The sequence below is a fragment of the Procambarus clarkii genome, chromosome 79 (genome assembly GCF_040958095.1).
Source record: "Procambarus clarkii isolate CNS0578487 chromosome 79, FALCON_Pclarkii_2.0, whole genome shotgun sequence".
Classification (NCBI taxonomy): Eukaryota; Metazoa; Arthropoda; class Malacostraca; order Decapoda; family Cambaridae; genus Procambarus; species Procambarus clarkii.
The window spans coordinates 6,687,337-6,701,589 of NC_091228.1; the positions used below are offsets into that span (position 1 = coordinate 6,687,337).

The window sequence follows — 14,253 nt, forward strand, 5'->3', positions numbered from 1 at the left end:
TATCATATCTACATTTGAAACTGTGCATGGAGTCAGCCTCCACCACATCACTGCCTAGTGCATTCCATTTGTCAACTACTGACACTGAAAAACAATTATAATGTATCTGTGGCTCATTTGGGTACTAAGTTTCCACCTGTGTTCCCTTGTTCGTGTTCTCATGTTCCGCCCGTGCTAAATAATTTGTCTTTGTCCACTGTCAGTTCCTCTGAAAATTTTGTACGTGGTGATCATGTCTCCCCTAACTCATTTTGTCTTGGACGCGAGGGCTAATTTCCGTAGCATTTCCTCTTAGCTCATATCACTCGGCTCTTGGACTAGTCTGGTGGCATACCTCTGAATCTTCTCTAACTTTGTCTTGTGTTTAACTAGGTATGGATTCCAGGCTGGAACTGCATACTCCAGGATTGGTCTGTCGTAAGTGGTATACAAGATTACGAATGATTCCTTACACACGTTTCGAAAGCAGTTCTTATGTTGAATACGAGTGTATGCGAGTGGGTCGTAGGGCGCCTTAAGTATATTTCATCCACATGTCCTGTCCTCATCCCCGTGTTCTCTAGTAGCTCCTCTTGTACGCTCTCGTCCCCAACGGACACATTACAAAGTTCTATGAAAAGTAGCGACTCACAGATATCCACGTTTTCTATGCTGACCAGACCACACACTAGAAGGTGAAAGGACGACGACTTTTGATTGATTGTTGCCGCCGAAGGCGGCTAGTTTATTGTGCGCCCCATACTCATCCTGTGAGCGGTAGCGCAAAAGCATTACAGAGGGCACAAAAGGTCTTTATCAGACCTCATCTTAGATTATTACATAAACAATTTCTTCAATCTTTCGACGACGTTTCGGTCCGTCCTGGACCATTCTCAAGTCGATTGTGACTTGAGAATGGTCCAGGACGGACCGAAACGTCGTCGTCCCTTCACCTTCTAGTGTGTGGTCTGCTTCAACACTCATCTATGAAATTAAATAACACATACACACGTCTGCGTGTCCCAGCGTTGCGCCTCGTTATAACCGCCCAGCCCTAGAAACTTATATCTTATTTTATTTATTTATTTGTTTTCATTCTTGCACAGCCACTAGCACGCATAGCGTTGCGTGCAAGTCCTTAATCCTAATTTTCAAACACATACATTGCTTGGAAGTAGCCCGTAACAGCTGTCTAACGCCCAGGGGCCAGATTCACGACAGCACTTACGCAAGTACTTACGAACGTGTACATCTCTCCTTAATCTTTGACGGCTTTGGTTACATTTATTAAACAGTTTACAAGCATGAAAACTTGCCAATCAACTGTTGTTATTGTTATAAACAGCCTCCTGGTGCTTCGGAGCTCATTAACTGTTTAATAATTGTAAACAAAGCCGCCAAAGATTGAGAAAAGATGGACAGGTTCGTAAGTGCTTGCGTAGCTGCTTCGTGAATCTGGTCCCAGGTACCTATTTACTGCTAGGTGAACAGCAGTATTGGAAAATTAGGGTACAAAAAACTGCCCATTTGTTTCCACCTTCGCCGGGGATCGAACCTGAACTCTAAGGATTACGAACAACGAGCGCTGTCCACACAGCCGTCAGGACCCATAATTAAACAAACATTTGGCATTAGCCAACTACAACATCTACTTAGCTCTTTGTTTTGGAGTAGCAAAGGTATCCGTCGGTCGCTACAGGGAAGGTTGATAGTAGTGGTAATTGGCTGCTCAAAGATTGGACGGTCGAGCAGGTCTTTGCTAGTGTTGACGGGGTGAGGGTTGGGCGTGTACTGGGACCACCTTATTCATGTGTTGTTGTCATAGATTCAGCTACTCGAAACAAGTTCCAAGTAGCACGGGCTATGGTGAGTCCGTAGTGGACTTACCTGGCACAGGAGCGGGGCAAGTAGCACGGACTATGGTGAGCCCGTAGTGGACTTACCTGGCACAGGAGCGGGGCAAGTAGCACGGGCTATGGTGAGCCCCCAGTGGACTTACCTGGCACAGGAGCGGGGCAAGTAGCACGGACTATGGTGAGCCCGTAGTGGACTTACCTGGCACAGGAGCGGGGCAAGTAGCACGGGCTATGGTGAGCCCGTAGTGGACTTACCTGGCACAGGAGCGGGGCAAGTAGCACGGGCTATGGTGAGCCCGTAGTGGACTTACCTGGCACAGGAGCGGGGCAGTTCTTGTTCCCCTATGGCTGTGTCGTTAGTTACCGCCCAGTGGTAGTTACGGGGGAAGAGATTGCCACGGAGTAGTTATTCCGGCTCGACGTTGACGTAATATCAATCTTTGCGTAGCTATTATGCAGTTATTATTTTCTCTTGTTATTTAATAATTAACATTATTGTTATGAATTGTTATCAAGAATTTGTTTACATATTTTTGTACGGTAAATAATAATTTTGTGACAGATACGTGCCTAAATAAAATTTATGTGGGGGGAAAAGTCGTGTTGTGGGTTTTCAATCTTTCAGTAGTTTTTTTTGGTAGCACCTTTGCAATATGTTGTTGTTATATATGATGGCAGCGCCTCTGTAATATGTGGGCAACCCTTTCGTAGTATGTAGATAGTCCTTCTGTTGTCTAGAGCAGAGGGACTTTTGCTGTATTTTCTTGAGGTTATCTTGAGATGATTTCGGGGCTTTTTAGTGTCCCCGCGGCCCGGTCCTCGACCAGGCCTCCACCCCCAGGAAGCAGCCCGTGACAGCTGACTAACACCCAGGTACCTATTTTACTGCTAGGTAACAGGGGGCATAGGGTGAAAGAAACTCTGCCCATTGTTTCTCGCCGGCGCCTGGGATCGAACCCAGGACCACAGGATCACAAGTCCAGCGTGCTGTCCGCTCGGCCGACCGGCACCTCTGTAGCTGTATATGGCAGCCCTTGTATAGAATGTTAAATACCTAATACCTGCTAACATTTTTTATCAATTTTACTGTTAATTTATCAAAAAAATTTCTGTTGGTTTAAGGACTTGCCCGAAACGCTATTCGTACTAGTGACTTTACAAGAATATTAATTCAACTTATTTTCTATATTCTCTGTTAACCCCCCAATGTAACTTCTTGTATATAAAAAAATAAATAAATATGTTGGTAGCCTTTGCATAGTATGTTGACAGCCCTTGTACAGTATGTTGGCAGCCCTTGTACAGTATGTTGGCAGCCCTTGTGTAATATGTTTGCATCCTTCGCTGCAATACAATGGAAACCCTTCATTGACGACTCGCGTTGCTAGTGTTTAAGTATGTTGGTAGCCATTACTGTGGTGTACAGGCAAGCATCGCTCTAGTATACAGGAAGAACTCACTGTAGTATTCAGACAACCCTCATCGTAGAATACACACAGACCCCAATGTAGTAATAATCTAGTTAACAGGAGGAAATGATGGTTTACCTTGGTATACATTAAACAAGTAGCTTTGAATATCAATATATGCAAAATACGATACGATATTCATTATAATGAAGCTTAACAACAAAAACCAAACTCTTAAGACGTAAGTCGTGACCTTTAACACGTACGTAACATGATGATATCCTCCGACGGCTACTGATGCCTCTCGCGCGGGTCTCTCATTCCCTGCTTTACCAAGGCAGAGAGAGGGAGAGCTGGAAGCTTCACTGTTATACCTCCACTGGTATAGCAACAGGTACGGACGAGTCATCAACACTAGTATAGCAACAGGTACGGACGAGTCATCAACACTAGTATAGCAACAGGTACGGACGATTCATTAACACTCGTATAGCAACAGGTACGGACGAGTCATCAACACAAGTATAGCAACAGGTACGGACGAGTCATCAACACTAGTATAGCAACAGCAACAGACGAGTCATCAACACTAGTATAGCAACAGCAACAGACGAGTCATCAACACTAGTATAGCAACAGCAACAGACGAGTCATCAACACTAGTATAGCAACAGCAACAGACGAGTCATCAACACTAGTATAGCAACAGGTACGGACGAGTCATGAACACTTGTTTATCAACAGCAACGGATGATTCATTAACACTCGTATAGCAACAGGTACGGACGAGTCATCAACACGTATAGCAACAGGTACGGACGAGTCATCAACTAAGTATAGCAACAGGTACGGACGAGTCATCAACACTAGTATAGCAACAGCAACAGACGAGTCATCAACACTAGTATAGCAACAGGTACGGACGAGTCATCAACTTAGTATAGCAACAGGTACGGACGAGTCATCAACTAAGTATAGCAACAGGTACGGACGAGTCATCAACACTAGTATAGCAACAGCAACAGACGAGTCATCAACACTAGTATAGCAACAGCAACAGACGAGTCATCAACACTAGTATAGCAACAGCAACAGACGAGTCATCAACACTAGTATAGCAACAGGTACGGACGAGTCATGAACACTCGTATAGCAACAGGTACGACGAGTCATCAACTAAGTATAGCAACAGGTACGGACAGTGACTATTGCTATGCACGTCGCCATGGAGGTGACCCCATGCATGTTTCCGTCTCAGTCTTCGTAACTGAATTTGCAGCATGTCGCAGAATGGCTTGTCCGCTATGAGGAAAAAATAAGATTTGAGAACAATGCAACAAAATTAATGCCAAAAAACTAATTGTTAACTAAAGCTATTTATTTATTTATTGTTTCCAGCAGTGAAGATGAGGATGTTGCTCAGTGTGATGGTGATGGTGGTAGTGATGGTGGTGGTGAAGAGTCACTTGCCTCCTGACTCCCACCTGTACGATGGTAAGTACAGCCTCGGACACTGTCACTGTCCACTTTGTGTTATCCACTGCCTGTGTGACGGTAAGTACAGCCCTGGACACTGTCCACTGTCCCCTTGTGTTGTCCACTGCCTGTGTGACGGTAAGTACAGCCCCGGACACTGTCCACTTTCCTATACAGGAAGCTGTCTACTTTAGGAAAAGAGCGGACCACTGTAGAAAACTAGTTGAATGTTATTGTTTATTCTAAGGAATTTAGTTTAAACTTTTGACGAGAAAATAGTGAATACTGAACGTCTGAATTTGAGTGCGATATTCTATTAAATTCGAAAGTGAATCAGACCGTCCACTCAGCATTCTGTCTCCGTTGACTGAATTTTATCAAACGTTGCCTGGCTTCCCCATCATATACGAAAAAGGGAATAAGGTATATGGGGTTTCTAGCTCCTGGGCCCTGCCATGGGCGATGATGGTTATGGGTCGATAGCTACGGGAGACCCGATTATCAATAAGTTGTTCCCTTCCTATGTGAAAGGGAAATGTTTCAATGAAACATTTATCGTTATACTATTTTATCCGAGAAAGGTAACAGGCTATACCGTAAAGCAATTTTTGTAACCATTTGGCAGGCAGGCCATGGTAGTGAGGATGTGGAGTGTATTGTAGACCCGGGCACCGCCGGATACCCCAGATGGTTATCAATATGAAGCAGGAACGTCATTTAGGGAGCGATTTGTATGTGAATCATTAATATCAGTTGACAGGAGGAAAGGTTTGACTCTGACAGCTGAGCTGAGCTGGGGTGGGGGGGGGGGCTTGAGCTTTAACCCCCCCCCATCGTCCTAGTCCTCCTCCCTCAGCTCTGTGACAGGTGTGTGACAGGTGTGAGGCGTCGAAACAATCCCTCCATCACATCTGACACACATTGTAACAGGTGTGACATTGTAACAGGTGTGACACAGGTGTGAGGCTCCGATAATACTGAATGGTATTCCATTTGAAACATATTTAGAAGAAATATTCCTTTAGTTGAATCAACAACAGATAGAACAACACTAAGTGGGCCAGCAAGAGGTTTAAGGCCCGCGCAGGAATATCCCTAAAGAAAAAGGATGCTAAACCTACTATATATATGGACTTAAGTGCCACTTGACTGAGAACTAAGACTCTAACGTTACTGTTTCAGAGTGTGTTGTCAAGGAGAACCCGGTAATTACAACCTTTGAAGACTCGATTAAGTTTTGGTTTGTAAGAACTAGTGATGAAGACTTACAGATAAAGTTCTTCTTAAAAGTAGAAGATTACATAATGGAGTATGGGAACCTTGCTCAGCATGAGTGGTTACAGGCTGAGGTGAAGTTAGTAGGTGATCCGGCGCTGTATATACAGGGACGGATTCAGCAGCGGACGTACAACAGGGCACATTTTGGTGGAAGGATTGAAATCCCCTCCACTTTTCTCAAGAATTTCACCATTCTGAACGCTGATGTTCTACTGCAGTGCCCTCAAGGTTAGTCTTATATTACTGCTCTCTTGTTTGGTCTTAAAATAAGTTTAAATAAAACAAACTCGGTGCGATATACTACGAAAAACCTTACTTGTTGGATATGGTATAATATATGTTATAATCTGATTAAGTATATTTTATTATTGAAAATTTAACCGCTGTATGGGCTGAAAATTTTGTTCTACGGGAAGGGGACCTTTCTATATGATCACTTGCCCTCTTAATCACTCCTAATTGTTGACTCTAGAAGTGCCTTGTTTATTGTGCACCCCATACTCATCCTGGGAGCTGTAGTTTATTGTGCACCCCATACTCATCCTGGGAGCTGTAGTTTATTGTGCACCCCATACTCATCCTGGGAGCTGTAGTTTATTGTGCACCCTATACTCATCCTGTGAGCCGTGTCCCATACACATCTTGTGAGCATTATATTGCGTTTGTGCTCCCCATACTCATTTTGAGAGCGTAATACCTCGTTAAGGAAGGACGAGTTACCGAACTGGTGAAGTAACGCCAGTCACTCAAAATATGAGTTACCTTATTTTCTAACAATTCTCATAATATTTTCCAGTCTCTAGTCGTATATACAGATACTTTTTATCTCCAGGCTGGCCAATCAGAGAGCTCTCAACCTTTGTGTGGCCTGGTGTACGAATTCCTTCGTCTGGAAAAGAGGAGACCTTGGTTCTGACGTCAATATTGGACACAAAAGTGAAGTTCTCAGTATCAGGAAACATGAGGACTCTGTGTTGGAACACCAGCGGCTCCGGCCTGGCAGTAGTTGGCGAAGAGACGGAGAGCGACTGTGGCGATCTGAGGGGCAATTCACCCGTCACCCTCAAGTTTTTGTTCGAGGACCACAACGTTGAGGTAAACAGTTGATACTGGCTTCGTGGCTACACCGGGGGTAACACACACACACACACACATACACACCTCACAGACACACAGACACACACACACACACACACACACACACACACACACACACACACACACACACACACACACACACACACACACACAATCTATGGAAGAATATCTCCCTTTCAGAGAGGGAGAGGGGCACCCCCATACTCATTCCCCGAGCTCATTTCTCTCTTGCTGTAGACACACTGGTGTCTACAGGAAGTGTGTCACTGGTGTCGACACCAAGTGTGTCACTGGTGTCGACACCAGTGACACACTCTGGTGTCTCCACCCTTAAACAACAAAGCTATGTCAGTTCCCTTCAATTCTCACCCGAGCTGAATGCTTACCAACCCCACTCCAGAGTAATAGCACCAAAGTAACATTAGCTGGAACACCCAAAACTTTATTAAAACTCGGAAACTCTTGGGTCGGTAGAACAAGGAATGTGGAACACTTGGCTATACTTCTGGTCATCACTGAGCAAGTATTACAGCCCACTTGCTTCTGTCTTGGGATCACTCTCCTGATTGCACCTAGTTCGGTTGTTACTTAATGTTACCAGAGTAGCACCAACTCTGCAGCCCATCTTGAATTATTCCTGATTGTCACTCTTAAGATCTCTAACTATAAACTTCCAGCAGACAGAGAGGTAATAATTATATTACTTACATGAAGATTAAAATATTTTCAGATATTTTATCTTCGTCGTGATCTGTGGATCACGCCGAAGAACCAAGTGCTTCATATACTGTTCTTGGACGACTGTGGAGAATAGCAAGTTCTTGACAGTGAAGGTGTAATGAAGTTGTGTTATTATCCAGCATCTCAAGACCACATCACTTGCCTGGGGCACTTAAACAACAACAACAAAGCAGATACCGCGTGTTTACATCAACAAACACAAAAGTGTTGTTGTTATAACGACAAAACTGGAAACATTGTGAAAGTCACAACAATGACCAGACTTGTGGGTTCCGTGTCTTACAGGTCCTGGACGCCGAGGGACGCCACCTGGACAACATCACGTACCAGGGAGCCAGGGACTTCAAGTTCCACCTGAATGTTCCGCGTGGACCAGTGTACATCGCCCAGTGTATCGGCAGCTGCACCACAGGCACAGCTCCAGCTAATGGTGAGGTTCCCACCCACAATACTACTGTAACCTTCACGGAGCAACCAGCAAAATGCAAGAATTGGAAGAGTGACATTTGGTGTGGGCAGAGTAGGCTAAGATAAGTAACTTGGGTGAGAGAGGGAGATACAAGGGTAGGGGAGTGAGAGAGGAAGACATCACCCCCCCACAAGGGAGGATGTTGCGGAAAGTTTGAGTTTAGGTGGAGGTGGGGTCTAGGGTGATGGTGGGGCCTAGGGTGATGGTGGAGGTCTAGGGTGATGGTGGAGGACTAGGGTGATGGTGGGTACTAGGGTGATGGTGGAGGTCTAGGGTGATGGTGGAGGACTAGGGTGATGGTGGGTACTAGGGTGATGGTGGAGGTCTAGGGTGATGGTGGAGGACTAGGGTGATGGTGGGTACTAGGGTGATGGTGGAGGTCTAGGGTGATGGTAGAGACTGGAGACAGTCAAGGGAGGGAACACTCCGCTAATTAAGTGCAAAGGGAACTGATCAATTTGGTTAAATTTGTATTCAAGGCAAACAAATTAGTTTTATAATTACATCTTAATTAGATTGGGTTACTTACTTAGCTAGGTATTGTACATTGTTTAGCCTTGACTAGACTGGTTAGGCGATTTTAGCAAGTTGATTAAGGTGTATCCACAGTACAGGCTGCACGTGAATGAAACACCTCTCTTGTCATAGTTTTGGAGATAAGCATATTTAAAAAAAAATCCCCATATAATATATCATTCCCCAGCTGTAATATAGCAACAACTAACATATTCCTCCTTAACCCCTGCAGGTGAACCAGCCGACTCAACACCCTGGGAACGACTCACCCTGGCTCATCAGCGCCACCATCTTCTTGATTGTCTTAACTGTCTTCGATGCTCTCAACATTGCCTTCTTCCTCTGCACCATCTTCAAGAAACTCTAGATGAGGATTCCTTTGTGCCGAGGCGTCAGTAAAGTAGCCTGGACGCCCTGTCATGGAGCGAGTGGAAGAGGACACAGAGATGACTGTTCAACGTCCACAAGATCGACATGTTCCTCACAGCGTGAAGATACGAGACACGAAGACAAAACAAAGGAGGATCAGAACACACCAATAATTTAGAAACAATGAATGAAAAACCTTCAGAATATACTCAGCAGTGGAGAATAAGTTACCAAAAGAAAGCACTTAACACGATGGCTAAATGCTATATTATGTCCTAGGATAACGTCAGATGTGGCTAAACCCTATGGCTAAACCCCAAAGGGTTTAGCCAGTGTATGTCCCATTTGGTAACACCAGTGAATGCTTCACATGGTAATGCTAGTGTATGCCCCATGTGGTTAGGCCAGTCAATGTCCCATTTGGTAACACCAGTGTATCCCCCATATAGTAACGTAAATGGCCCCATATAGTAACGTAAATGGCCCCATATAGTAACGTAATAAACTGGCCTTACTCATGTAGTAAAGCCAGTTTATGCCTCGTGTGGTAACAACCCACAAACGTCCAGTAAACCAGGTCTACCGAACGAGTGAGATTCCAATGAACTTTATTACGAAAACAAACTTATTTTCTCAGTGGGAAGTTCGAGTATTATGAGTGTAATTTGTTGGGATGTTTCCCAGTGTTGGACGAGACACTGTACAGTGTAGAAAGTGTCTTGAACTGATTAGTAAAGACATTTATCTTATATCTCCTTGTTAACTATTGTATTATTAATGCATATATTATCACTATCACATGTTAGTTTAGTTGGTCCACATACAACGTGATACAACATACTGCATGATATGGAGTGACATATCTATTAGAAGTTTATTACATATATTTCGTGATCTATCATTTAGTACTGATATGGTAATAATTACCTGATATGTTAGATTAAGGACCTGCCCGAAACGCTATGCGTGTTAGTGGCTTTGCATGAATGTATAAATACCAGTCTTATAAATCTCACTAACCCATTGTACCTTCTTGCTCTTATAAATCTCACTAACCCATTGTACCTTCTTGCTCTTATAAATCTCACTAACCCATTGTACCTTCTTGCAAATAAAAATGAGAATTATTATTATTATTATCATAATTATTATTCTGGTAATATGCTGTGAACTGACACGTTAGCGGAGACTGTGAGAGGTCAAGGGTCATCCTCGTATCTACTGCGGATGTGTCTTTGTGGCACTGTTTATTTGTGCGAAGTTCAGGGCAGCTTGTAAGCTGTCCTTACTAATGTGTTGTTCTCCCGATGGAAGTCTTTCCTTATATCCCTGTCAGTCCTCTTATGAAGTTCATGTACCTTGTGGTTCCTAGAAGACAGGGAAGGAATATTGGTCCAGAGGACTGTGGGGTATGGTGAGAGAGAGAGAGAGAGAGAGACAGAGAGAGAGAGAGAGAGAGAGAGAGAGAGAGACAGAGAGAGAGAGAGAGAGAGAGAGAGAGAGAGAGAGAGAGAGAGAGAGAGAGAGAGAGAGAGAGAGAGAGAGAGAGGGAGAGAGAAAGAGAGAGAGAGGAAGAGAGTGCATATGAAAGATAAAGGAAGCCAGAAAAAGCAGAACCTTTACCGTAGCGATAAGCAAGATATACACAGGATGCCAGTGGCAAAGATTTCAAGTAGGATACTCTGGAATTTTCCTTAAACAAATACGACGTTCTGATGTTCAAGATTACATTAAAAATAACACGAACAAATATTTGTTAACATTTCCCCCATCGAGGTCTCACAGGATGGAAATTATATAACATTTGATTCAGGGAAGACGTGGGGAGAATATTGGTAGGGAAATAGGGAGGTTAGATTATAAAACAAATAACCGGGTTAATTCAGCAATTCCCCATTTTTAATGTGTTTCAAGCGCAGGCTAGACATGTTTGTGAACGCGTTTTTGGGGCTGTAGATTAATATTTGTAGATACATCGAGGCTTAATAAGCAGTGGATGATGCTTTCCATGGTGAAAGACAAGTAGCTTCTTGAGATCTCTTGAGATGATTTCGGGGCTTTTTAGTGTCCCCGCGGCCCAGTCCTCGACCAGGCCTCCATACCTAGCTTGTTGCTAGGTTTTTCAGAGATCTCCCCCCAGAGAACTTTTTATGTGGGGAACCCATTTTATTTTTTCCGGAAGTCAGCCAGTAACTTTCCCAATGAACCAACCCACAACTGTAGCCTAATTCCCAGATACCCGAGTTTACCGACGGTGGAGGTAGCTGACGTTCACCTACACCTGTTCTGTTTCACCTACACCTGAACAGGTATACCTGTTCACCTACCTGTTCATGTGTAGGTGAATGTGGTGTTCTGTGTTGCCATGGATGGCTTTGGCTGTTGGGTTGATGTAAAGCCATTGCTTGATTTGACCAGACCACACACTAGAAGGTGAAGGGACGACGACGTTTCGGTCCGTCCTGGACCATTCTCAAGACCAATCGACTTGAGAATGGTCCAGGACGGACCGAAACGGCCTCGTCCCTTCACCTTCTATTGTGTGGTCTGGTCAACATACTATACAAGGGCTGCTAACATACTGTACAAGGGCTGCCAACATACTATACAAAGGCTACCAACATATTTATTTATTTATTTATTTCTCAAGTCGATTGATAATTCTCATTGCTTTGGTTACTGACTTTAATACTTATGCATACATGACTAGCAGCGTCCAAGCGTGGCGGGCTTGGACACTCCACCCGCTCTGTTGTTTACATACTGCTGGCGAATGAAACGCTGCGCATACGAACGGAAGGCGCCGTTTGCTATGAACATGAAAGTGAACAGAGGCATTAGGTGTAACAAAAATATCCTGCCCCCACCCCCCGGGTTTGATCCTCTACCTCCGCTCGTGGATCGAACCCGGGGCCTTTCTGGACTTCGCTGACCAATGTTCGCGTTGCTCAATTACTTTGGGATTAAATACCGTAATGGATGGTAGTACAGTCGGCTTCATTCTCGACTCACAAACGAAAATTTCCGGCTCGAGTTCCGGGCGGAATAAAAATAATTGGACGCATTTCCTATCACCTAATGCACTGTTCACCTCGCAGTAATTCATAATTTTAGTTGTTGTTATTGTTTTGAATTAAGGGGCGACGACGATCGTGGGATCGGGTGCGCCCCGGCGTACCCGTAAAGGCTTAAATGCAAATCCTATTGGCGAAACGAATGACGCATATCACAAGAAACTAATATGCCTCGCTGTAGAGAAACTCGGGCAGATGATTGGGGAGCTCCAGGAGTCCCTCAAGGCGACAAGCTCCGTCCCCGCCCCAACACAGAACACTAAGCAGCAAAACCAAATACTCGGCTCCCAACTAAAACCCATAAGACACCCGGTGCCCTCCAGCAGAGCATAAGCTAGCCGCCCACCACGGCTGAGGGCCCACCGGGAGCCCACTAAGACCCCACCAGCTCCCGGCACCTCTCGGCCAAGCCGGCGCCGGACACCGTCACCCCGCCGGGAGAACCAGCCAGAAAACGTTAAAAATCTATCAACCAGAATGTGACCCAAGGCGATATGTGCGCAAGGCGTCGTTCAATTCGGAACGTTGAAGAGGAATGCCAAACGGCAGTAACAAATCCAAAATCGCGAAAACAGAACGCGGCCCCCAGGTGGAGGAGGCGACCAGACGTTCGCTGGTTGTCAAGGGTGAACCAGGAGTCCCCATAATTCCAGTAGGTACCCCAGGATTTTTTTTGAGATATATACAAGAGTTGTTACATTCTTGTACAGCCACTAGTACGCGTAGCGTTTCGGGCAGGTCCCTGGAATACGATCCCCGCCGCGAAGAATCGTTGTTACAACCAAGTACACATTTTACTGTTGAGTTAAACAGAGGCTACAGAGGAGTTAGTTAGTTTGTTGTGGGGTTGCATCCTGGGTGGGGTCAGAAATTCGCCCCTAGAGGGGAGAGGGACTTCGATAAAAGCCTAATGTGTATGAATACACTCCGGCTGTCTGTCCCCCGACACAATGAATTAATGTATTGTCATGCCCGAAAGTCGAAATTGTCATGCCCGAAACGCTTTGCGTAATAGTGGCTTTAGGCATTGTATGTACTAGCTCTACCGATAAGTCAAACAATCCTTGTAAATATTTATTGTATGTATGTACCTTACCTAAATAAAATTGTATTGTATTGTATTGTCATCAACTCAGTGCACAACTTAGAATACTTTAGTCTATCATACCGAGAACGTTGATAATAGAAAATGAGTTAAAACACAGAAAATTGTTTTATGGAGTAACAAAAGTAATTGCTAAGTGTACCTATAGTTCACCTTATAGTTTCCCATAGCCAGCGACTGGAAATATATTAAGCCTGTTGAGATAACCTGAAGCCAGCTACTGATATTCTTCTCTAGCTGCAGCCCACAAGTATTGCCTAACTACAGGGGGTATCTATTAACAACTAGGTGAACAGAGGCGTCAGGTGACCGTCGGCTACCTACCGTACGACTTCAAGCGTTCTGCTGTCGTACCCTTCCTGTTTCTCCTGGACTATTTCCTCCCGACCTGGGGCCAGATTCCCGAAAGCACTTAAGCAAACACTTACGAACCTGTTCATCTTTTCTCAATCTTTGGCGGCTTTGTTTACAATTATTAAACCGTTAATGAGCTCCGAAGCACCAGGAGGCTGTTTATAACAATAACAACAGTTGATTGGCAAGTTTTCATGCTTGTAAACTGTTTAATAAATGTAACCAAAGCCGTCAAAGACTGAGGAAAGATGTACACGTTCGTAAGTGCTTGCGTAACCGCTTCGTGAATCTGACTGCAGATCCCGGGGTAATGTTAAACTCACGGTAATATATCTCTAATATATTTTATACATACCTGTAAACTCCGGGAGCCGGTCGGCCGAGCGGACAGCACGCTGGACTTATGATCCTGTGGTCCTGGGTTCGATCCCAGGCGCCGGCGAGAAACAATGGGCAGAGTTTCTTTCACCCTATGCCCCTGTTACCTAGCAGTAAAATAGGTACCTGGGTGTTAGTCAGCTGTCACGGG

General features: G+C 44.6%; 1 protein-coding gene across 3 annotated transcripts; it reads left to right on the forward strand.

The window, feature by feature from the left end:
* Window positions 1-3,481: 3,481 nt before the first annotated feature.
* LOC123764497 (uncharacterized) lies at window positions 3,482-10,321 on the forward strand. Of its 3 annotated transcripts, none has more exons than XM_069314503.1 (6): window positions 3,482-3,638; window positions 4,643-4,738; window positions 5,903-6,226; window positions 6,831-7,093; window positions 8,123-8,267; window positions 9,055-10,321. In XM_069314503.1, exons 1-6 carry the CDS (start codon window positions 3,542-3,544, stop codon window positions 9,219-9,221), a joined length of 1,092 nt encoding a protein of 363 aa, XP_069170604.1. In that variant the 5' UTR covers window positions 3,482-3,541; the 3' UTR covers window positions 9,222-10,321. The 3 variants fall into 3 exon arrangements, with proteins under 3 accessions (XP_069170604.1, XP_069170605.1, XP_069170606.1); XM_069314504.1 differs by having other exon boundaries at window positions 3,527-3,638; window positions 4,646-4,738; XM_069314505.1 differs by lacking the exon at window positions 3,482-3,638 and adding an exon at window positions 4,367-4,403.
* The last annotated feature ends 3,932 nt before the right edge of the window (window positions 10,322-14,253 follow it).

Bases quoted from the DNA above. Each gene is read 5' to 3' on its own strand.
- LOC123764497 (XM_069314503.1), top strand. From the start codon at position 3,542: ATGCCTCTCGCGCGGGTCTCTCATTCCCTGCTTTACCAAGGCAGAGAG. The intron at 4,739-5,902 runs GTAAGTACAGCC...TTACTGTTTCAG, and splicing joins TGACTCCCACCTGTACGATG to AGTGTGTTGTCAAGGAGAAC. The intron at 6,227-6,830 runs GTTAGTCTTATA...TTTTATCTCCAG, and splicing joins TCTACTGCAGTGCCCTCAAG to GCTGGCCAATCAGAGAGCTC.